Here is a 24,116-nt window from a genome sequence, read left to right as displayed (position 1 = left end):
ATGAAATTCTTGGAACTATAGATGGAGACCGCGAGCCATAGTTTTTTTATCGCGCGTCGCGTCGAGAAATTTGAGCCGACAAATATTTGCTTCACTGCTCGCTGTAATTATTTTCGTCTTAGACGGTCATTATATCGCATGCAGGTGTACGTGTCTGCGAAGGAATCGTGAGAAATAAGAAACGGCGAAGAAAAGGGAGGCGAGCATTAAGGAACAGATTGAAAGTTGAATTATTGAGTCGACGCTTGCTATGTAAATCATAGGAAAACGTTACTTCGCTCTGTTCGCCAACAGCCTGATGTAGTTTTCCCATTTTCTTACGCGGAAACACATTTGTTTCTTTGCCGGGTCCTCGTCTAATTTTCTGACTCCGCTGTAACAAGCTACGTCGCCCATGGGAAACCAACCCCGTAGAGATCCCTTCGCTCCGTCTGGCTATTCACTCGAACCGTAATTTTATGCTAATTGAATAACGAACGATGACTGTTTATAAATGAAGATTTCAAAATTCTCTCGAGTGAATAGCGGCCCTGAGTTATGGAAATTTGTGTTAGGATTGATTAGTCGTCGAGACTGACTTTGGCTTTGCGGATAAAATAATTCGAAATAAGATTGACTTTCTCCAACGGGACTTGTCAGTTATTAAATTTATTATCATTAATTTTATTACTGGATAGTTTAACATTTGTTATTAAATTTATTACTAGTATTAAGTTGAGACTTGAAGATTCTTTTATTTTTACCTATGGAGCTTGAGATTAAGAACGATTAATGTTTCCGGTTGTTTTATGAACAGGCTAATTAGCCAGTCAGTTTTTATATTTTGTTATTACGGTCTATGGTTATTACGCGGTTGGATGACTTGAGATTACGATTGATTAGTTAATTATGGCTCGGTGGCTACAAATTATGGCTTCTAATTATTACTTCCAGTAAATACCTTTGCAGATATAATTTTGGTCTTATGAATAAATTAGTTAACGATCAATCGTTGGTTATCGTATTTCAAAAATAATTCCTGATTTTTCCTGTTTGTTTCAAACGGTACAGGTTTTATCGAACAGTCATCGCCGCCGATGAATTCATTCTATCGAACTTGTTTCATATATAACGTGATTTGTGTGCTTCGTTTCCGAACGGAGCCTCATGGTCGTAATGAGTGACGGAGAGAAATTTTCCCGGTCGATCGTCGGTTAATTGTCTCTGTAAATAACTTTTCGCGCAATATTTCCAAAGCTCTGTATCTCAGAATCTCAGATTATAATTAAAAAACTTGTTATATCATTAATAAAAGAGATCAATTATAAGAGCTAGACTTTTTATTTCTACGCTCGCCTGGTGCCTGAAGACAGGCTACCGTCAATACACCGCTGCGACACGGTTCTCGGTACTACAGGAGATTTTAACATTTTTATTCAAAATTTCCTAAATATATATATATATATATATATATATATATATATATATATATATATATATTCTTATTCGACAATTCTCCGAAGATGCGAAGAAGAAAGAAACGAATTTCTCTCAAGCAAAAGGTAATGAGGAAGGGTTGATGAATAAATTGCAAGCTCACTTTTATCCGATTATATTTTTCCATCGTCACGAGTAAATACATCTATAAAAAATATAACAATTATGTACAACGACAATTAGCGAATTGAAATCGCCTATGAAGCAGCAAGCAACACGGTTATGTTGCGCAAAACATATATTAACGGAGTATTCGAAAGAAAAAAAATAAAAAAGACAACAACAACGAGATGCGTGTTCCCGGTATCGGTTCCGATCTAACAGCCACCATATTGTGCACGGTGGATCATCGAATCGTAAAATGGCGGAATAGCGTCGTTCCCGGGATACACATAACCTATACGCTGTATATCGTTTCCCTAACAGGATAACGTTGCCGCGTGTGAACAATACTTCGCAGGCAACGGATGATCTATCTCTCTGATGAGCAGTCTTGCGATTTCCTGGATCGTTCGAACTCTATACGATCGAGAAAAACGGAGGTACAAAAGATCCTAGATGGCGCGATGTACGATCCGGTAGATCCGTTCGATCCATTCGAATCCTCCATTGAACGCTTAATCTCTCGTGGTTTCTTGAAGATGGTGCCTATCGACCCGTACCCTCGCCGTTTCCGATTGGCCCTCTTCAGTTTTGTATCACGGCTAGAAAGAGAAAACGAATCGATCAATCTTGATAGATCATTGCCCGATAGAACGCAGATTTTTATAAAAATTTATATTGTTCTGCATATCGTTCGAAGAATGGATTGTGCCAGTTGTTTTATTTGCTACATATGATAACTATAGTACCATATTTTTTTTTTTTTTTTACGTACAGTTTTTATTTATATATCTTTGCTTTGTTTGTATCACACCGTGTACGTTTGTGCCTTCAGATTTATCATAAATTTAAAAGTACAAAAGTCAGCAAAATGTACACGATATACGTAAAATATGTAAAATACTGCAAAGTGGGATACTCGGCACTATCTTTAATAGGAGAAGCAAATTACTACACAGCTTCGGTTGCTTTAATTCTTTAGTTGGTTTTCCTAATCCCTTGATAAGATTCGATAATTCTTTGATTGTTCGCGATAGCTCGTTGGTGCTACTGACGGAAGAATTGTATCGAGATGGATAAACTTTTATTTCAAGTAATATTTGAGCAAGAGATTAAGTTACGTTTATGTACATATATCGACTTGTGAAGTTGACCGAAGATAATGCTAACCTGTGATAGCACTTTAAATAACGCTTCAGAGAACATACCCTTTCTATTTTTAGGCACTGATTAAGATTTTTAGAATTTCCTTGTAGTATTTTAGAAAATGTCCTGCCTATTTGCAATTTCAATCTAAATTCAACACGGAGGATCAAACTATTTTTTGTGTAAATTAAAATCAGCAAGATGTTGGAACTGACGCGTCAACTCTGTAGACCTGTTACATCAAACGATTTCTTGGATCATCTCGTATCAGAGGACAGAAATGTGTTTCTCTTTACCGAAGTCAGGGTACTCAGAATTACGTGAACCTCTCAATCCCTTTCCTTGCAGATGTTTAGCCTTTTCGCTTATTTTTTAATCTTCCCGATCGTCCAGAGTTCCTATTACCAAAAATATCTTCAAACTCTTCACGAACGTACTAGGACGCGCGTTGGATTTTCTGATACCGAAGTTCTCAGAAAGCTCGAAGAATCTTCGTAATAAATCGAAGTGGCGAGTCCAACGTTGATACTTGATTTTATCAGTTCTCTTTTCACATCGTCCTACTACCTCAGTCAGATGACTAGTCAGTAATTCAATCAAAAAAAAAAAAGAAATTCTAAAAGGGAAGCATCGCGACGAATGAAAGAAATTTCGAGCAGAAGCTCGTAAGTTTAGCTGACTATGTACGTCATGTAAACGCGATGCATGCCGTGCATGGAGATTTTTCGCGATGCGGATTATCTTGTAAGGGCTGGCCGTAAAGGTCGGCGATAAATCGTCGTTGGCGAGGAAGTTTGGTGAAACTGGTTTTACGACGCGGTGAGATTTAACGTTCTCGGTTTACCGTCGATGGGAACCCTAACCGTGGATCTGGGCAAAGCCGTTCTTCGGACGACGTATCGTTTAACTTCTTATCCTGTGCGCCACGCTGTCGCAAGAATATTCTGAATCAGGTTTAAGTCACTTTCCTGCAAACTGTCCTAGTTGCAGCCTAATGGCTTTCGGAGGAGGAATCCGGAGACTGACGTCTGTCGTCACCAGACTGCGGGGTTACTTACAACAGTTCATGAAGGTATCTCAACACTTAGCATTGCGAACTTTCCTGCATATGTTATACGTGTTATACACGGTGTCCCGTTATTCATAGTATAAGTGAGAAGGATATGATTGTACGTGAAAAAATAAATCGAAGAGTTAGTTCTTTTAATAAGTTCCTTTCATTTATAAAATATAAAATTGTATGTGTTATATAAAAGGGACGAAAGATACATACATAATGCGAATGTAACGTGTGGGAGGAATTAAAGAGAAAATGTTCATTGTAAGGAACTGCGATCAGCTAGAAATATTAGAAGATAGATGCCAGAGCAGAAGGTGAACGAGCTTACCAAGTGTACGAAGAGTTAAATATTTTCAGTGGCACGAATGCTGATAAAATTGAGCGACAGATAGTACCGCACTGTGTACCAAGTGTACACAGAGTGAAAAAGAGAATTCTTAACGAAGTGGACTTTGATACGAAGCCTATAAATAGCTAAAAGTAGAATATTTAGAAAAGTACACGGCGGTCAGCTGGAAATATTGAAAAATGAATGACGCACCATGAGCTGATACTAATGTACCAAGTCTACAAGGAATCGAAAAGAGGATCTTCCATCTAAAATGGACTCTGATCGGCTTAAATTAAAGATAAAAGGAAAATTCAAAAATGGAAAAGATACAAAAATAGCGCACGATAGATTATATAGCAGCTTACAAAGAGTTAAAGAAGGAATTAGAGAGAAAAAAGACGGACCCTGAATAGCTGAAAAAATGAAAAAATACTTATGTAACACGAAGGTAACGATCATACCTCCGTCTTCTGAATGTTGACGCTGTTCAGCGCGACAGCTTCAGCGGAGCACTCATCCTGCGTGTGGTTCTTCACGCCGAAGATAGTTTTGTACATGAAGGACGATAAAAGGGCGCCACCAATGGGGCCGAACCAGTAGATCCAGTGATGTGACCACTGATTGTTCCAGAGCGCTGGTGCCAATGACCTGGCCGGGTTCATGCTGCAGCCTGTGTAAGGTCCGAACGCGAGCGCAAGAGCAGCGACCGTCAGGCCGAATCTGATTGGCACCGAGTCGGTGTTTTTCACGTTTCTACTGTCCCAGACGGCGCACGCGACCAGCATCAGTATAGCGGTGGAAATGCCCTCGAGCAACAGGCCCTGGATCGCAGATAGCTCCGAGTGTAGATCGGTCACGCAAAACATGTCCGCCTCGCTGAGGGTCTTGCTCGTCAGGTTACCTGCCGGCGTCACCACCTGCAACGCCAGTTCCGGTACATCGAGGTTTTCATGGAAATGGGAGATTAATACAGGATTGGTTAAGATCAGAAAGAATGAATTGGTAATAAGGAACGTGATATGGTTAGGATCAGTTAGTGAGTTAGATTAGGAGTTAGGATTAGTTTTGATAATGCGTGGCAAGATTACTTGAAGAATAATGAATAGTTGCAGTTGGTCAGGGTTGATTGATATTGGTGTGATGAATTATTCAATTTTAATGCTTTGGCAATGCGAAAGGATTAATTGAAGGTTGATGCATTGGTTGGAAATGACTTGAGTTGATATACTATATACTGGATTTTGTTAGAATTGATATTGTACATGATTCAGTTCCAGTCTGGATTGTTGAAGATTACTCAAATAGTCCTGACTGTTTGATATTGATGTGATGAACTATTCGGTTCTAGCGCTTTGGCAATGTGTGAAAATTAATGGAAGGTTGATGCATTGGTTGGAATTCACTTGAGTCGATATAGTACCTATTGGAGTTGGTTAGAATGGACATGGTGGATGATTCAATCCCAGTTTGGATTGCTGAAGATCAATGAAACGGTTATGATTGATATTGCTATTATAAACAATTCGAGTCTAGGATTAATCAAAGATTAACGCAATGGTTGAAACTGATTCGGATTAACATAATGCTTAATTCTATAAATCTACCTGACTGACTGTATTCAAAAAGAATCAAACAAAAGTTAACGAATACACAACCTAGATAAGAAAAAACGTTTGCAAACGTCGTTATCACAGGTATTCGTTTTCAAATAGAGCTTGACCACGGTCTATACAGATAGCGTGATATCATGACTAGTTATCGTTCCATAAATGAATGTAACAGAAGGTCTTGAACTCGATAAACGGATACATGTCGAGGTTGCGATTATATACTGGCCTCTTTTCGAAATCGCGTTAAAATCATTCTCTTGTACGTTTCACGTATTTTTCAAAGATTTACAGCCTGATCCACGTATGATAATAATATTCGATGTATTATTATGTTATTATTAAGCGATATCTATCTTGTGAGCAATCTTGAAGCTTAAGATTGATGTGTCAAGTGGCTGGTTTATCAGCTTGCACAATACAATGAGTAAAAAGTCCACATATTCTCCAAATTTGCTCTTGTAGAATTGCCTGTTACGATGAGAAAATATTCTGCCTCGAAACAGGTACAGGTCGTTTCATTTTACAACGTAACACGAACTTGATCAGCCTAAAATATTTCAGAAAGTACGTGTACCCATAAAATTTAATTAGAGAAAAGTACCAATAGCTTTTTAGAGGACGAATTTTTCAAGTTATCCTGTTAAAAGCGCGACCTTAAAGAATTCAACATCGCAGTTTATCCGTTTCGGTGCACGATCAATATAAATAGAGGATGATCAAAGTTGTGAATGAATTACGAAAGTACGAACCTTCAGCATGCCGAACCCCAGGATTCCGCCGACTATCTGGGACAACAGGTACACCAATCCCTCGGGAATAGTCTTCTTCCCGAGCACTACCGATCCCACCGTGATGGCAGGGTTAATGTGAGCATCGCTGATGTGGCCAATAGACTGAAAGGACCAAACGAATCTTAGCTTCGAATTATTCAATAGCCACGAATAGTCGGTTCATATAGACATTTAGGAACATGGCAAAATTATTTACAAATGCAATAGAACCTATTTGTATTTCTACTACAATTAATTCAAATTTGAGCCTTGTCTAGAAATTTATTCCTTTATGATAATAGAAATTCTAACTTTGATCCAAAAGACGAGAGCTAACATACGTTATGAATAGACTGTTTTAAAATACATAGTGTAGTTGTACAGTGTGATAGATATATAAAATAAGAATAAGAATATAGTGTATAATTTGGATCATCAGATATAACAAAATCAACCAGAGAATAAATATGTGTAAATGAAATCGAATTGCCAAAATTGATGGATACCAACTTGAATCACAATCATCACAGCAAGGCCAAAGGTTAAAGAAATTTGAAGTGGAGTGGGTTCAGAGCCCAGGCCTCCAACGCATCCCATGCAGCCAACGAATAGCAATATAGAGGTGCCAATCGTCTCGGCCAAAATTATCAACACGGTTTTCTTTATGGCGCCTTCGCCATGCATCAGCTCCTTAAAACCTGCAACATGAAACACACTGTAGACGATCCGTAACTTCTTAGATAATCTCAATCGTCAATGATTTTGTCAATTCTCTTATTTAACTAGAATGTTAATGAAAATACTGGAGGAAATATTTTCACTTTGACACGAAACTTTTTAGCTTAATAGCTACAGGTAGTTTCATTTTATTATCCACGGCATGGATTTTCATTCTCTTGTTTAACCAGAATGTTAATGAAGATGCTGTAACCTCGAGGAAATATTTTTACTTTGACGCGGAACTTGTTAGCTTAATAGCTACAGGTAGTTTCATTTTATTATCCACGGTATGGAACTAGTTTTTTCCATCCTTTTATTTAACCAGAATGTTAATGAAGATGCCGTGACCTCGAGCAAATATTCTTACTTTGACGCGAAACTTGTTACCTTAATAGCTACAGGTGGTTTCATTTCCTTGTCCATACATGGACCTACATGTTTTCAATAAATTTTATCATAAAGCATCCCGTAAAATATCCCGCAAAAAACTCTAGGAAAGCAATTTTCAAATCGAAATTCAGGGATCTGATTAATTAGAATCTTTAAATAAATTTGAGTAGAACTCGTAATCGAGATATACGTCAGCCTCGGTAACTTTTCATTCTATGAAAATGTTTCTTCTCGTTCCACTCGTCAGACTCGTGACAGACATTTTCCACGACGTCGGCGACATTTATCATGTATAGAAAACACGCCAAACGAGCGTTCGTAATGGTGTTCTCGAGACTCGAGTCTCGACAGGTGTCGACAAGGACAGAGACGTTCCCGTCGTGGTGGTCGCTCTCTCAACGAGCGAGACAGGCGGTGATAAAGGTGAAATATTAATAAACCTATTTTTCTTCCGTCTAACCAGTACAAGATGTTCGAGGGTCCAAAAACTAGTGAATTATAAATTTCTCGGCTTTTCATGGTATTCTCAAAACGGAACACTTTCACCAAAGCACAGATATTTCGCAGAAAAACGGGAATAGCTACCAAACGACGTCGTTATATTCGTCGCGTTTTACCTCTTCAACTTTTAAGATTTTTTAATTCCGAATTTCTTGATCTTCTAATTTCTCTTAAAAATTCTCTCTTTCGATATTCTTCGAGTTTTATCCGAAACATTTGTCGCCAGGTAATATTTTTACGATCTTGAATGTTTCATCGTATATTACGAAAGAGTCGTCACTAACGTACGATACGCGTTCTTTCCCTCGTTTACGTATTTACACACGATGTATATAAATATATAAAATGTACATGTATAAAAATATAAACGAGATGAAGCAAACGAAGAAACGAGAAATGGCCTAGACGAAGATTTTCACGATGAACGAAGAACTTGTTTCTTTTTTATCATCGATGTATATATATACGAGTATATTACCGCACTTGCAAACCATTGCGTCGATATTACACAGTACGCGTACACGGAACCACTTGCACCGATGAAATAAGTAGTCTGAACGATAGTTATCTACGTCGGTCTCGTCCAACGAAATACGACGTATACGTTGGTACAATGATGTTGACAGTTGATTAGCCACTATACACGACGCAGCACGAAACTGGCTCAGCCGAGTGATAGCCCAGTGTAAATACACTTACACCGCGCGATGCCATTCAAACGCAAATATTGCACCTGTTTGATCGGTATTTTTGGAAGAGTTCAATATCTATGGTAAAACGTCCTTGTGTACATTTACGTGGATATTTCTCTTTTCTCTCTCTTTTTTTTTTTTTTTTTTTTTTTGAAACGCTCTGTAGGTAGATTTTATGCATTATCTTCGTATATATACATAGAAGATAGAAAAGAAAGGATACCATCGATTTAACTATTTTTAGTAAAACTACGAAACGTTTTTTCAGTCAAATATACGGATATTAATCTTTTATCGGCGGGACTTGTATTTTGAAACGCCTTTTGAATTTTATTCTGCGTCGAAAATCATTATTTTCCATATTTTCAGTACTCTTTATCGTTTCTAATAAAACGATGAAACGACGGCTGAACTTATCTATGTGCGTTAACCTTCCGGCGAATGGGACTTTGTTTTTGAAACACCTTCGTATTTTATCCTGTACTCAATTGACGCCACTGTTTCTGCCCACTTCCGGTAGATCTTTTTGATGTGTTCGACGAAACCGTAGTAGCTTTTACGGGCCTCGAAAGATCCTTTCGTCTGTCCACGTTTTTGTATCGACAGTCTAACGAGTAATACGAACCTTTTTGACGAATTTTTTTACGAATAATATTCCGTAAACCGATATCGTCTCAAAGAAAGAAAAAGCAACGACGTAGTATGTCACTGTTTGTATCGTTTATGATACGTATTGGAATCAAGATGATGGCCAGATACGATTTCCCTCGAAATTTCTTAGAATTGATCGTAAATTTGTTTTTACTGGCTGGTGCACGTCGAAAGAGTGTAGAATTTCAATGACGGAGCACAGTTTGCACGTTACTCAGGAATTACACTCGTGCAACGATAGATCGAGACGAGGATCGATCGTAAATCAGGACGTCACCTTGCCACACGCAAGCAGGTCGTACACTCGCGTTTACAGAGATAACGTCAGACCCGGGAAGATCGAGTCGCGTAAAACATCACTCAGCACCGTCTACCGAAGTTGTTCCTTTAGTTGTGCGAGTTTCGTAACGCAATTGAAACCGCAATATCAAACACTTCCGTTACGTTAATACAGGGCTCTTCACAGTTTCTGCTTTAATTAGAGCTAATTAAATTCGAATAAATGAGTTTTCCGCAGTAGTATCAACCTCTGCCGTGGAAGATTTTATCTTGGAGGTTAGGAATTTGACAAGCGAGGATTTCGGGTGTTTAATTGTACAAATTGCAAGTAAATTTAGACAAGGAAGTTTTCTAGAGTAATTATTATTAATTAATTTCTTTATGGAAGTACTCGTTTTAGAGGTTAGGAAATATGATATCGAACAATGGCGGCCCGCAGAAAAAACGAAAGACTCAAACACTCTGAGGTTGAAAAGTGCAAAATAATACTAATAAATATCCTATATTATGTAAATACGGTATAATATACTTAAGGTTATAGATTGTTATTCCAGCGTTAATGGTTGTTTCTACGTTAAAAGGAGTCTACGTTATTTAAAAAATGTCATGAACGATTAACACCACTGTGTGTGATTTCGATCGAAAAAGAAATTCAGAAATTTCCAACTTTAATAAAAAAATTATTGAGAGATTTTCTCGGGACAAGCGAAGAAGGATAGAGTTTATTTTTAGATAAAAATAATTTGTTTTGAAATACTGAATTTTCTATATGTAGATTTATTAATAAACTGTTTACGCGTTAAGAAATGCTACTTAGTTATCTTTTATGTACGCAGAACCCCTACATAACATCATCATTGGCTGCTATTGATATCAGGAATTATTATCACTTGACTACAGAATGTTTCAAAATTTATGTTACCAATTCCTTTCACGTAATATTTTCTGCGATATACAAGTTGTTCCGACAACTCACAAACTCGCGAAAAGAAACGTTAAACAGAATTTTCGAAGTTTGTGGAAAGCGACGAAAGAAAATGCTAAAAATAATCGTTAAAAACTACAGAGCGTTTCAAAGTAACTAAATCTACATCTTCCAAGCTCGATCAATCCAACGCTTTCTTTCCACTTCTTTGCATTTTAAATTGTAGCCTTTACCAACTTACTGCTAATTCTCGATACTTCTATACAGGGCGTTTCAAACCAAAAGATCGTTAAGTGCACGCGAACATAACCTCACAGTTAATCACGAATCCCTTCGCATATACGTTTCTAGATGATATTACAGCGTCGAATGGACTTCGAAAAAAAAGAAAAGGGGCGCGTTTTTTTCACCGAAACACGCGGTTACTTGTATTTTCGCCCTCTGGTCCGCGAATCCGCTCTTCTAGTCCGTAAATGCCGGCAAAGTAATCAGAGTGCACGTTCATCGGAAGAGTGCACGGTGATTGATGTGGCTCTTCGGCATCGCTATCGATCCGTCCCGATGAAAATATCTGTACCCGTGGAAATTGGATCCATACAAAATAATGCCCATACACGTGGTTCCACGATCTCGTTATCTGCAATTACCGAAAATTCCTGGCAACGCCAAAGAGAAACAATATCCACGTTATCGACCGAACTTTAAGTTCACCTGGTGAATTTTCATGAATTTCCCAAATTTCGCGTCAATTTCTAAACTTTGAAAATTTAATTCTTTCGTGCTACACAGTCGGTTCGAATTTCCGAAACTCGGTTTCGTGTTCGTTTCCATGCCAATTTTCAAGTCTCGAAAATTTAACATCGTTACGCCGATCGCCTCGTCTCGGACCGATTTTCAAAAATTTGCCACTCCTTCCATTTTTACGTTGATTCGTAAATTTCGCAAATTTAATCTCTCTCATCGCGTTTCGCGTGAATTGGGGCTCGCTTCGAAGCTTTGGAATTTTCGAAGCTTGGCTCCTGCGTGTGATTCTACCCCAATTTTTGATACTTTGCAAATTTAATGATCATTTGCGCTAGTCGACTCGCTTCGGCCGAGTTTCCGCTACTTAACGTCGATAATTCTTCCCACGCGAATTTACAAAATCTTTATGGACATTGTGAAGCAAATTCACATGTCCGATTAATTCTCTTACAATAATCCGACTATAATTTGGGTAATTGCGCTTTGTTTATGTGGCGGGTGTAAGATAAACGTTCGAACGTTCATTATAGTAGCTGATTCTGATTTACGAACCAGAGTAATTAAAGTAATTGTAGCCGTTTCGTAATCATCGTAGTTAATTTGCAGTTACATAAACGCGATAATTTTGAGGAATTCGTTAACGCTGGAATTTTTTCATCGTAATCGAATTACGTTAGCGCATACATTGTACGCTTTTCTAAAAATATCTTATCCGAAACGTTTTTATCGTAAATGATAGACGTACGTAAGAAAAACAGAAGAGAATACAAGTTGAATTTCAAAAATCATTCGCTTTAATCTCTTAATCTTTTTTTATTAATTATTTTACCATCCTCATTCTGTATCACGACAGGACTATAAATATTCGTAAATTGATAACTGATTTATATTCACATGATCCAGAATTTTAGTTTATGTTCTAAGATCGTAATACTGTTACAGATAAATACGGTGAAGATTAGTAATCGCAAAATTAGTAACAATAGTAATAATATAATTAGTAAGAAGAACAACATTACGATCTATTAGAGGCATAGAAAAACATATACAGTGTATCTTTCTTTTTCAAAAGGATACGAATGAGATATTTTAGAAAGGGATAATTGGATTTTAAAACAGGCATCGTGCAACGATGCGTTTCGCCGCTTTTACGCCAGTGAACAGGTAATTGCGATTCGCTGGATACATCGTAATTGCGTGTAATTTATGCCAGTCGCATTGTTCGGCTCTCTCACTAGCGACACTAGCGCCACTTCGACATTTTCCCCCGTTCTCCGCCATAAATATTCTTCCTTACCTAACCTAACCTAACCTAACCCAACCTAATCTGACCTAACCTAATCTAACCTCCTCCAGTTCCCAAAATACCAAACCCTATCAATGTAGAAGTTCATAAAATTTCCATGCGATCTTTCCTCATAAGTTGACACGATTGATAAGGAAAGACACGAACTTTGAAGTCGATTCGACTCGACTCGAGTGCTGCCTTATCTTCGAACACTTTGTCGAGAACCACTTGTGTCTTTTTTTGTCGTAGATCGTTCAGATTATCCTATTCTTTCGATAAATAATCATTTATTGTTGTAGATTCGCGATATCGGAATCTTTGTCTGCTTGGATCGGCCCAGAATTCTTATTTTATTATTGTTCTTGTTATTATTATTATTAATATTGTTTATCTAATATTAGCGGGGTAAATGCTTCGGTAGAAAGATACGACGCGGGGAAAAATAAATCGCACGCGCAAATATATGCAAAACAAGGAAAATAAAAAGAGAACGATATATACGGTGGTTCGAAAGTCGAGATGAATATGAAAACTAAAGTGTACGTTTTAAGCAGCGTCTTAAGGACGACAAGGATCGAGAAAAAGGACACCATATGGTGTACAGTGTTAGCAAGGTGGGCTAACACAGTTAGAATAGCCACAGGTGGTAGGATGCTGTAATTTATCGTAGATTCTCCCATAACTTTCACCTCGCTATATATTTTCCCGAATTTTCGACTCACTACGGGTTCCTCGAAATTTTCGTTTCATCGTAGACTCTTCGAAAGTTCTCGATCGACTACAGATATTGCGGTAGTCTCCGTGAAGCTGGAAATTTTTTTTTTTAAATCTCGTCTCATCGTAGATCTCGCAATTTGCCAATTAAAACTTCCACCTCTCCGAGCTTCGTAACTTCTTAATAAAAACAGAAGATGGGGAACACTGAAAAGTAGAAGAACCATTTCATAAACTCTGCATTGTCTCGTGACGCGGCAAAGATTCCCAATGCCTCGAGAATTGTTGTTTAATAATAACAATGGTCATCAGAACAAACTACAAAGTCTACCGAGATAGCGAGGAAAGTAATTATAGACTCGTCGTCGGAACGCCTCTGCGATTACCATACATTTCCATTCTAATCTAAAGAAAAAAAAAAAAAAAAGAAAAAAAGGAGCCGCGCAGAGAAAAGAAATCCGACGACCCAATTCCAGTTAAGCAAACAAACATTCCAGTCGATCGTCCATTGAATAAACGTTTTTAGAGAGTGTCCTCGGGCAGTGTAGCCAACCGACAATCGGCTAATTCTATGGAATCGGCATCGAGACATTATGCGGCAATTAGTCGGTATAATCTGCCTATTAGGGGGATAAGCGGCGTCAGATATAACGCAGATCGTGTTCGAATTGACTAATGCCTCGTGTCAGCTCGGCCAGTCTGGCCAACCTAAGTCCACCTCCTTTGTTCCGCGTTCCAGCCACGTTTCAGGCCGATTCCCATCGATTTTCGATCACCTCAACATTTTACATACGTACAGCGACTTAAGGAAAAGAATGTATTCAGACACGTCTTTCTTACGAACATATGTGCGTTACGTCAAGCATTCTAGAATTCCATTAACATTGTAACGAGAGACGACTATCATAATTGCATTTGTAAAGTTTCTTGTACAATTATCTTGATAGAGTTTGAAACGAAGTTGGGAATATGTTACAGAAATTACAAGATATTTAGCGCAAGCATTTACTTTGACAATATCGCGAAAGTATTTGACCGGTTTGAATAACTGAATATGAATAAAACTACTATATCAGTTGTAGTACTAAACATATACGTTCACGGCTACTATTACTACTAACGCTATATTCTAATTTTTTTACCGAGTGTTTTCAGGAAACGTACGGCTCGTTAATTTACATTCAAATCGATGCTAAATGATTTATCGACGTATAGACAGTCACAGTTGAAACAAAGTTAAAAACTAACTGGAATATAACGACAGCTTAAATCAAACGTAGCCAAAATAATTCAAAAATGACGATATAATTGGAAGTACACTTGTACAAATTACAATGGTCAACAAAAGTGCTTGAACGTTTTTCTCGATGAGTGCGTTATGCGTAGACCGCAGATTTTTTTGCAAATTCATATTTTTATTAATGCAAATAAAACAGCAAAGCTGTGTTTCATCCATTAAATATAATTAAATTTCATCTATAAAATATTATAACAAGTAATGTATTTTCGATATTTTATGTACTTTTCCAGTTTACGCGAATTTTGTGTATCTTCGCATTTTTAAATTTTCCATAAATATGTGGAAATCCACAGTTTTAATATTATCACGTGTATCGCGTAGAACATATTGAAATTTCGTTAGCACCGTAATCAGACAGAACAAATCTGAAAAAATATATATAAAAATAGTAAGATATTTAATACAAGTGGTACATGTATTTGTCATAAACTTATCTCGTACAGCATGAAAAAATAAATGGCAAAGAAATGTTGGTTTACGAAATTCAAACGAGACAAGGACGATGCGATGGACACAACTGTCGGATAACCCTGACTGATAACGCAATTTCTCTATTTGCTCGGACAGAGAGCCGATAAAAAGCAGTCTGGTTCGATTTTCACTGGCATTTCGTGGAGAACTTTCCAGATAAGATGAAATTTAACTGGTTCCTCACGAGATCGTACGTAAATAAAAATGTTGGGCTTCTGTTTGATTTAGTGATAATGAAAAAAGCTCTAGTCACGTTTACGCCATCTAGCAAATTCGTCATACATGTTCAGAAAAACCGAAAGAGAGATTTTGGAATTATAAATCGATCAAATGTTTTAATTATCTTTTAAGTCCATCAGATTAAAGTTCATATAATTTTAACAGGAGCTTCGCTTTAAATGATCGATCTATTGCCTTTAAAAGATTTAGCCATTCTAAAGGTCAAAAATTTTAATTGGACTGATTTGTGCCATTCCTCGTACTCCGATAATTATCGAAATGACTTTCTTATTTGGTAACATTGTGTTATTCATATACACCGACGTGACCTCAAAAACCCCCATAAAATTTAACAAATTCTATACCTCGCTACAACATTTTATTTAATAAAATCTGATAGCTGCACGAAATCCTAAAGATCGTGTAACTATATAGGATTCTAAATAGTATTATATATGATAGGACTTAATTAAGAGAGTTGAGAATAACGTGAATTTGTCACTATCAGGTTTAAGACAAATTTGGTTAGACTTTATCGTCGCACATTGCATCTGAATGATAAACGAAGATTCAACCCTCTAAAACCTGACTGATAATTGGCGGAGGAACGAGTAGATACGCAGCAATGCAAATAGAAAAGGTTTCGTTACGAAAGAGAAAAGGTTACGTAAGTCTCGGTAGATGGAGGCCAGTGGCGCTAGTATCGTTTTCATCGCCAATAGAAAAACTTGTCTAGGCTTATCCGTGTTTGTACATTGTTTCTCAATCCCCCTATAGATATCTATAGTCTCGTAGGCTCGTAAGCTATTTTAAACGATCATATCTAAGCGCAGCTGTGACATTATGAACGATAAGAACTGTTTTCATAATATTCGATAGGTTGTTTAAAATAAGTGGTAGTCTGTCAGAATCAGGACCAACGTTTTTGGCCCTTTCTCTCCAATTTACGACACGTTTTTAGCTAAAACGAGAAACATTTTGTGAAACGAACCTAACCTAAACCCTTCGTAGACAGATTTCACAGAGTAATGGACGCGAACTTAAACCTAACCTAAACGATCGTAAATTAGACCTAGCTTAATCCTACTGCTCCACTTGTTCCTAACCTAATTTTTGGAACTGTAACAAAATATTCTGTTGGTATAAAATAAACAAAATATTTTGTTTATTTTAATTGGAAGATATAAAATCAATAAGATTATTTGGATTGGGATTTAAGAGAAAGAGCTAAATTTTAGGATCTAAAATTCAAATTCGGGTCTAACAAATTCCCACTTTTAATCGAAGTGATAAGAATCACATTATTTTATTCAATTGTTCGAAATTAAGGTTCGACCGTATAATCGAGAAACATAAATTTCGTGACCTAAAGCAAAGATTCTATTCTATGATAAAGAAACATTTTTAAATCTAATCTCAATCTAAAATTTAAATCTAACGCATAAACTGTAATTTATAATTAAGCAGATAAGAAGAAACTTACACCGAGAGAAGTCTCTATCGTATAACAATGAAAATACTTGGATGCTTTCTCACGGAACTGGCATAAATTGGCCAAGAATTTTTCCTCGAACAATTCCAATCTTCTCTGAATTACGTTACTTATCTTCGCGGAGAATTCGTCGTTGCTATCGGTTTCGAAGAAATTTTAGTCACGATAGATCTGATGAACTAGACACGAATTGGAACGAGCAACGACTTTGACCCAACTGAAAATCGAAGCAATCTCGATACGAATATAAAACGAAGCTAATTTAAACATATATACATATATATATACACACACCTATGAGCCAGACTGGCACACGATAACCGGAGGATCAGGTTTTAGGACAACGCGACGGTTCGTCGCTCGTAAAAAGAAAGTATAACGATCGGTAGAAAATGGTATTCCGTGCAGTAATATCGTTACGCAATCAAAAAGTTTGATCGCACGATGCAATTCTGTTATCGAATCTTCGCTGCTTACTTGCGTTTTAGCTACGTTTACATTCGCAAACAAACGCGCGACTTTCGATTGTGCACATTAAGCATTTTTTCTAATCTTTCGCAGTATTTTTTCAAGTTTATCTCTTTCTCCTCGAGTTCCCGGAAAATGAATTATTCTGGAATTTTACTGCAATCAAGTACAGGAGAATAACATTTTTCCTCCAAATAGTCCAAGTTGCTAATTCTCTTCCCTACAACAAAATCGACGGACGTTAGTTTTGTTTTATGACGAGCACAGATTATTATTATTTGCACGAATTTGTATGCATATTTGAAACTTCTTTGGAAATATCCATAGAAAGCTGGATTATGTTTGCTTCTATGGATCCTGAGAAACCAGCCGAGATATAAATGACGAATATGGTAAGATGGAATTAATGAAAATAAATGCGAACAAGTAGCGAGGTAGCGATTCATTAACAATGTTAATAGCTCGTTCAGCAGCGGGATTTAATTTTCTAAATAAAAGCTGTTGCATAAAAATTTGTCATGCTGAGAATGGGACATACAGTGTCTACGTTAAAAAATGTCTCTCTTGCGCAATTTTTTTCTTCATATTAAATGTATCATTATTAAAAATGTCACGCCGTATATGTTACAGTTGTGTTAACACCTAAATGGAGAAAGCATTTATTTACTCGACGTTAATAATCATATAACAAAATTATAATAATTATAAGGCCACCTAAATGGAAAAATTGTCTGTTCGACATTAATGATCACATAAATATAACGCGGAAACATTTATTGTAAGCATATAAAATATTATTTATGTAAAATTCCAATTTGTTAAACATCGTTATTAACACGAAAATATTTAGCAAAATAAATCGAAACGGAATAAATCGTAAGTTGCAGGGAATTGTTGCGTAACTTTACATAGCCTTAACATGACTTTATCACATAGAAAAAAAAAGGAAAAGAAAAAGAAACAACATAAACTCATATCATCTGCTGAGATGTAATTGCAGATATCTGATGTTGATTTGCAATTTTAATACGCCGTCACGTGTTTTGTCTCGTTCGCAATACTGTTAGAAAAATTCCAACGAACAGACATCGTTTCTCTATTCGATCGTTCAATTTTTATACCTAGGCGACGAAGTAATCTTATTTTTCCATGTAAAACGAATATTTTAAATAATCACCAAACATACATAAAATGTAAATGCGAGAATGTCCGTTTCCTGTGAAACTCTGTTTATGTAAATATTATAATTCATCGATCGAAGCGATTTTAAATGGTATTCTCGTAGCTGTATGTATTCCAAGGTCATCCGAAGTGGAAAGAAAAGGCGAACTAATCCAACCAGGTTTCCATATTTTACGTAACCGTTAGCTTCGTTTCTTGATCAGTGTAATCGGTCCCAAACGCGCTGCTCGAATTAATTTATTGTTAGAAAATATTTTATTTATTGGCTTGGCAACTAAGTGATTGCGGATTTTGTGATTAGGCGGTAATGATAAAATCCGCAATCACTTAGTTGCCAACCCAATAATATTAATATTCCATCCATTTGGATTTGTACGAGCCGAAATGAAAATTATATTTGCGAATATTACATTTAAATATAATTACAATCTTTAAAGCTAAATTACTACCTTCTTTCTCAGATATAAAAATATATATATACTGTGTAAATATAAGTTTTAGTGTTCGAGTTAACTACATTGTTGGGAAATATTTTATTTAGTTTTAATATTCCATCTGTTTGGATTTATTCCAAAAAGAAGATTATATTTCTACATATTATCTTTAATTATAATTACAATCTTTAAAGGTAAATTATTCCTTCCCCAAATATAAAAAAAAATATATTTTGTGTAAATATAAGTTTTAGTGTTCGAGTTAACTACATTGTTGGGAAATATTTTATTTAGTTTTAATATTCCATCTCTTTGGATTTATTTCATAAAGAAGATTATATTTCTAAATATTATCTTTAATTATAATTACAATCTTTAAAGGTAAATTATTCTTTCCCCAAATATAAAAAAAAATATATTTTGTGTAAATATAAGTTTTAGTGTTTGAGTTAACTACATTGTTGGGAAATATTTTATTTAGTTTTAATATTCCATCTGTTTGGATTTATTCCATAAAGAAAATTATATTTCTAAATATTATCTATAATTACAATCTTAAGGCTAAATTATTATCTTCCTTTGCAAATATAAAACTATATTTCGTACAAAGATTAACTCTCAGCGATCACGGTTAGTCACTAAACTAATAAAAAAAGGAGACGATCAATAAGACAATACATGTGCCGGTGATTATGAAAGTGGCCTAAGTCATATAGTTTTCCTTTCGAGATGTTTACAGTTTTGCGTTCGACGTATCAACCGGATTCTGTTTAACGACGTAGCAGCCACTTCGATCCAATAGTTCAATTACCACTACTTTGCAAAGTTACTTGCAGATTGTTCTAATGTAAATAGATGCAACGTAACATACGCGATAAGCTCATGTTTTGCTACATTCTTCATGTAGGCCATCTACTGTCTGTATATTTCATAATCATCGACGTATATCTTCCTATTTATCGTGTTTCTTCGTGTGATCTGCCATTGTTGAGACAAAGATGTGTGGCACAACTTCAAAGTCGTACTAAATTATTGTATAAACGTTAAATGACTTGCTATATGACTAATAGCAAATGACAAACAGATGTTAGCCAAACAGAAATCCATATCGAACGACTTGGAGTCGTGTCATACTATCGAATCATTGTAACAACGTATACAATGTTGCACAGAAGCATCGGTCGACTATTGTCGCGGAACTCGGTTGCAACAACCGTTTGTTATTCCCGAGCAAATCTTCCTCCACGTTTCACATGTTCAATGGATCTCATTATGCTTCTTCGTACCGAGCTATTCGTTTAAACCAACCACGTTTCAAATATAAAACAAGCATTACGAACGTTGTGCAACATTGTACGAGCGACGACGTGTATCGTAAAACAGAAGGAGAGATGAATTAGCGCGACGTTAATCGAAGAAGCTGAAATCGCGTTTCCACGTTTTCCAAATTGCAACTTTCGCTCGTAAAATCACAAGTTTATATTGGCTTGGCAACTAAGTGACTGCGGCCTTTGTCATTAAGCGGCATTGACGAAAGCCGCAGTCATTTAGTTGCCAAGCCAATAAAATTCACGGTACGTAAACCGCAGTTTAAATGTGGGTTACAACGACAGCGAGAAAAATGAATATTTTTGTCTCTAAAGGAAGGTGAAATTTCGAAACGATCAGTTCGAGTGGAGAAATGATACAGCTTCGAAGCGATGATTTTCCACGTTATTTTCCCCAATTTTCTCGTTACATCAGCGCGTCGATAGCAATTACGCGTAACAAATGTTTTATCGAACGCGTATTTAAGTTGATACGAAGGAACAAAAACGGATACGACATCCTGTTAATATTGGCTTGGCAACTAAGTGGTTGCGGCTTTTGTCACTAGGTGGTATTGACAAAGGCCGCAATCACTTAGTTGCCAAGCCAATAGATTTATGGAATAGAAAAGAAACATGGGAGGAAGATCGCGTTCGTGGTAAAATGCGATACGACGAATCGAGAAACATGTAGGAGCTGATTTATTTTTGTATTAAAATTGAATTTTCAATAATTTCTTGCAATCTCGCAGCGTTAATTCTGTCCGCACGCGCGTCTGCAAATTACGTGGACGAATTCGCCACGTATCGAGGTTATCGATATTATTAAAGGTACAAAAGGTAGATTTGAAAAGGTAGATGAAAAGTATCGTGATGAAAATCGATAGAAATTCTCCGTTGACGACTTTCTCAAACTTGCAGTCAGAACGAAGTTTTCCACTTTTCAATCGGAAACCTACGCGTTTCTTCCTGTTGTTCGGCTTAGAAGTAAAAGTAAAATAAGTTGAAATATCGAAACTGCCTTCTTATTGCCGCGAATCTTTTAATTATCGTCGTTGATTATTATCGTGTTTTCGCACAAGTAGAGTAGCCTTCCCGGGATTTTTCCGAAACAGACGAGATTTTTAGCGTTTGAAGAAAGTCAACTTTTGTCAGTTAACTTTTTATCTGCAAAATGATATTCCATAGGCGTACGTATTCGTTCGCAAGTTGTGATTATCGAAAGTCGCCACGATTTCTTACTAATTTCCCGCTATGCGCTCCTTTCTCTTTGCTATCCGCTATTCTCCCTAACTTTTCCTTCGCCTTTGCTTTCCTCGTTGTCACCTAACGATCAGATCGCGGATTCTTACGCATCCGTAGAAGATTGAAAAGTGCGAAATTGCGCAGAATATATAAAATATGCAAAGTATAGTGATTTCGGTGATGCTTGCAAGGTAAGAACAATTTTCTAACATACGCTTGAATCTTTTTAATTACATTCGAAGAAATATGAATTTGCATAGAGTACCTCGGTCTATTGCTAATAATACGTTTTGAATGTCTCAATCGTTTCTTACCTTGTTCCTGGAAAACATATTTTTATCGAGTTTGAATTCTAAGCAAATATTAAGAAAGTTACCTCTAAAATTCACGCTTCGCAAAAATGATGGAAAAAATAAATTACGATGAGTGAGAATTAATTATCTTGCAAAGTAGACCACGTTATTTGTAATAAAAATAGCCCAATGCTGGTTTTCAAAGCGAATCGTTCTATCTTTTAGGTTATGATTTTTATTATGTATTTTTATTTATTTATCGTCTTTTATGTTAGTTTAGTCTGGCAAGAGAGTAATGAAAATAATTTATCTATCGAAGAACGATCTTGCAAAATAGATCACGTTATTTGTAATAAAAATAGCCCAATGCTGGTTTTCAAAGCAAATCGTTCTATCTTTTAGGTTATGATTTTTATTATGTATTTTTATTTATTTATCGTCTTTTATGTTAGTTTAGTCTGGCAAGAGAGTAATGAAAATAATTTATCTATCGAAGAAATTTCCTGTTTATTCCTTCTCTTTCCCTTTTTCCTCTAAAAGAAGTTTATTTCGACGATAGTTTCCTCGCGATCACCCGGTATATGGATATGTGTATGGATTTGCGTGTAACGTGTATTTTGATTAGCCAAGAATCTCGAGACACTTGGTCTCGCAGGCTACGAACATTTCGGAAATGAAACTGTACTCGCAATTGGCCTGGTTCTCACGATGATAGAACATACACAGGGTGTCTGAAAATTATTGTAGAATAAAGCTTCATCGTTTAAGATGTCGTTTCGTCCATTGAATTCCAAACGTATACATATTTAAAAAACCGAACGAATCAACCGAATATATGAATGAATTTCAAACTCGAAACGAATCTAAAATTCAATCGGCGAATTGAAATATTCGCAACATCTTTTATGCATCAATATTCAAAAAATCAGCTATTGAATACCAAATATGTGCAGCATTTAATTTGAAAGAATTATCCACCGAATTGCGGATAGTCGTCGAATCTAAAATCACAAGATCATCAGATTTCTTGCAAATATCGTTATATTATCGTTTAAGTTGCAATTAAAAAAAAAAAAACATTCATCGAATCTAAAATTCGATTAGCCAATTTGAATATTCAAAATTCCTTTCGTCGATGCTCGGGTACAAATTTTTGTCAGAAACAAGCAAACTTCCATATCTTCTGCACGAAATTTTCAGTCCGCCTGTACTCGGTATTTACAGTGCCACCGCGTATAACTACGAACCGAGTGACGAGGTGCCATCGAAACCAAACAAAGCGTACCATTGTACGCACGACCATGCCCCATTTTACTCTACAGGTCCGGTCAATCCCTCTTTTATTTTCCTTTCTCTCTCAAAACCATGAAAACCTATCCTCAGCGAATTTTCGCTAAATCTACTACACCTTTCCTCCAGCCATCTCTACTATGCTTTCTCGCTGGACTTATTTTCGATCTACACGAATGATCTTCTACCAGAACAATTATATATTTAACAACGATTCGCTCGATCCTCCTATCCTTTCCATTTCTGTCTAAAAATTCGTCCACGCGAGATTAATAAATCGTAGCAACAAAACGTTCGCTCGACCTGTGCTCGATCGGTAGATCTATTTGCCATCTACATCGCTAAATTTCTACCAGAACAATTTATCTCCAACGACCTACGCGATTCCCGTTTCTCTTTGTCTCGTCATACTTCATCCTCGCGAAATTTACTAACAGTACCGCGTTAAATATATCCTCGGTCAGCTGCAATCGTCTCTTTCATTCTCGTTTCTGCCAAACTTTATCCGCTGCAAATTTTCACCAATTTTCCTATCTACAGCGAACTGTACTAACCACAGAGTTCCGGACTACATTTTCCCTCCAACTTGACCAACCTGCTACGAGAATAATTTGTTTGCAAATGCGGCTTACTCACCTGAACGAAGATCGCTAGAGGACATGACGCCAGTTGCTGTCACACGCTCACTATAATATAATAGTATAGTATAGTATATAGTATACACTGACACTGTGTGCGAAGACGGCGAGAGATCGAACGGCGACGATCTCGATCGATCGGAAAGCAAGAATGAGGCAGCGCACGGTCGCTCGTCCCGATTGTTTGTGAACGGTCACGATCCTGTACGATCGTACGCACTTTTATCGCGCTGGCACGTGGTCGCGGTCTCTCGACCACGGTTGATTCAGCGTGGAACCTCTGCTCCACGTAGCCGCCCCACCAGACTGCAGCTACTGGCGTGCGCACGAGCGCGAACGCGCGCGCAACAGCCTACGTTTATTTTCGATTAGCGAGTA

General features: G+C 36.8%; 1 protein-coding gene and 1 long non-coding RNA gene across 10 annotated transcripts in view; one reads left to right on the top strand and one right to left on the bottom strand.

Moving 5' to 3' along the window:
- Positions 1-24,116, top strand: part of LOC117154658 (uncharacterized) — a 78,456-nt gene that overhangs the window by 7,375 nt on the left and 46,965 nt on the right. The window lies entirely within an intron of this gene.
- On the bottom strand, positions 1,576-24,007 carry LOC117154657 (aquaporin-like). 4 transcript variants are annotated; one of them, XM_033329836.2, is made up of 5 exons: positions 23,737-24,004; positions 7,006-7,193; positions 6,475-6,618; positions 4,577-5,032; positions 1,576-2,180 (listed from the first exon to the last, which is right to left on the bottom strand). In XM_033329836.2, the coding sequence occupies exons 1-5, from the start codon at positions 23,759-23,761 to the stop codon at positions 2,175-2,177; spliced, it is 819 nt and encodes a 272-aa protein (XP_033185727.1). In that variant the 5' UTR covers positions 23,762-24,004; the 3' UTR covers positions 1,576-2,174. The 4 variants fall into 4 exon arrangements, with proteins under 4 accessions (XP_033185727.1, XP_033185728.1, XP_076481746.1 ...); XM_033329837.2 differs by lacking the exon at positions 23,737-24,004 and adding an exon at positions 8,585-8,721; XM_076625631.1 differs by lacking the exon at positions 23,737-24,004 and adding an exon at positions 8,223-8,421.

The sequence above is a fragment of the Bombus vancouverensis genome, chromosome 16 (genome assembly GCF_051014615.1).
Source record: "Bombus vancouverensis nearcticus chromosome 16, iyBomVanc1_principal, whole genome shotgun sequence".
In the NCBI taxonomy this organism is placed as follows: Eukaryota; Metazoa; Arthropoda; class Insecta; order Hymenoptera; family Apidae; genus Bombus; species Bombus vancouverensis.
This window is presented reverse-complemented; position numbering and strand designations above follow the sequence as displayed.

Excerpts from the sequence above, each read along its gene's own strand:
- LOC117154657 (XM_076625630.1), bottom strand. The coding sequence starts at position 23,761 with ATGTCCTCTAGCGATCTTCGTTCAG. Across the intron at positions 6,619-7,005 it reads CTGTGATGATTGTGATTCAA|TCTATTGGCCACATCAGCGA; the intron begins GTTGGTATCCAT and ends TGGTCCTTTCAG. Across the intron at positions 5,033-6,474 it reads TGGGGTTCGGCATGCTGAAG|GTGGTGACGCCGGCAGGTAA; the intron begins GTTCGTACTTTC and ends CTGGCGTTGCAG.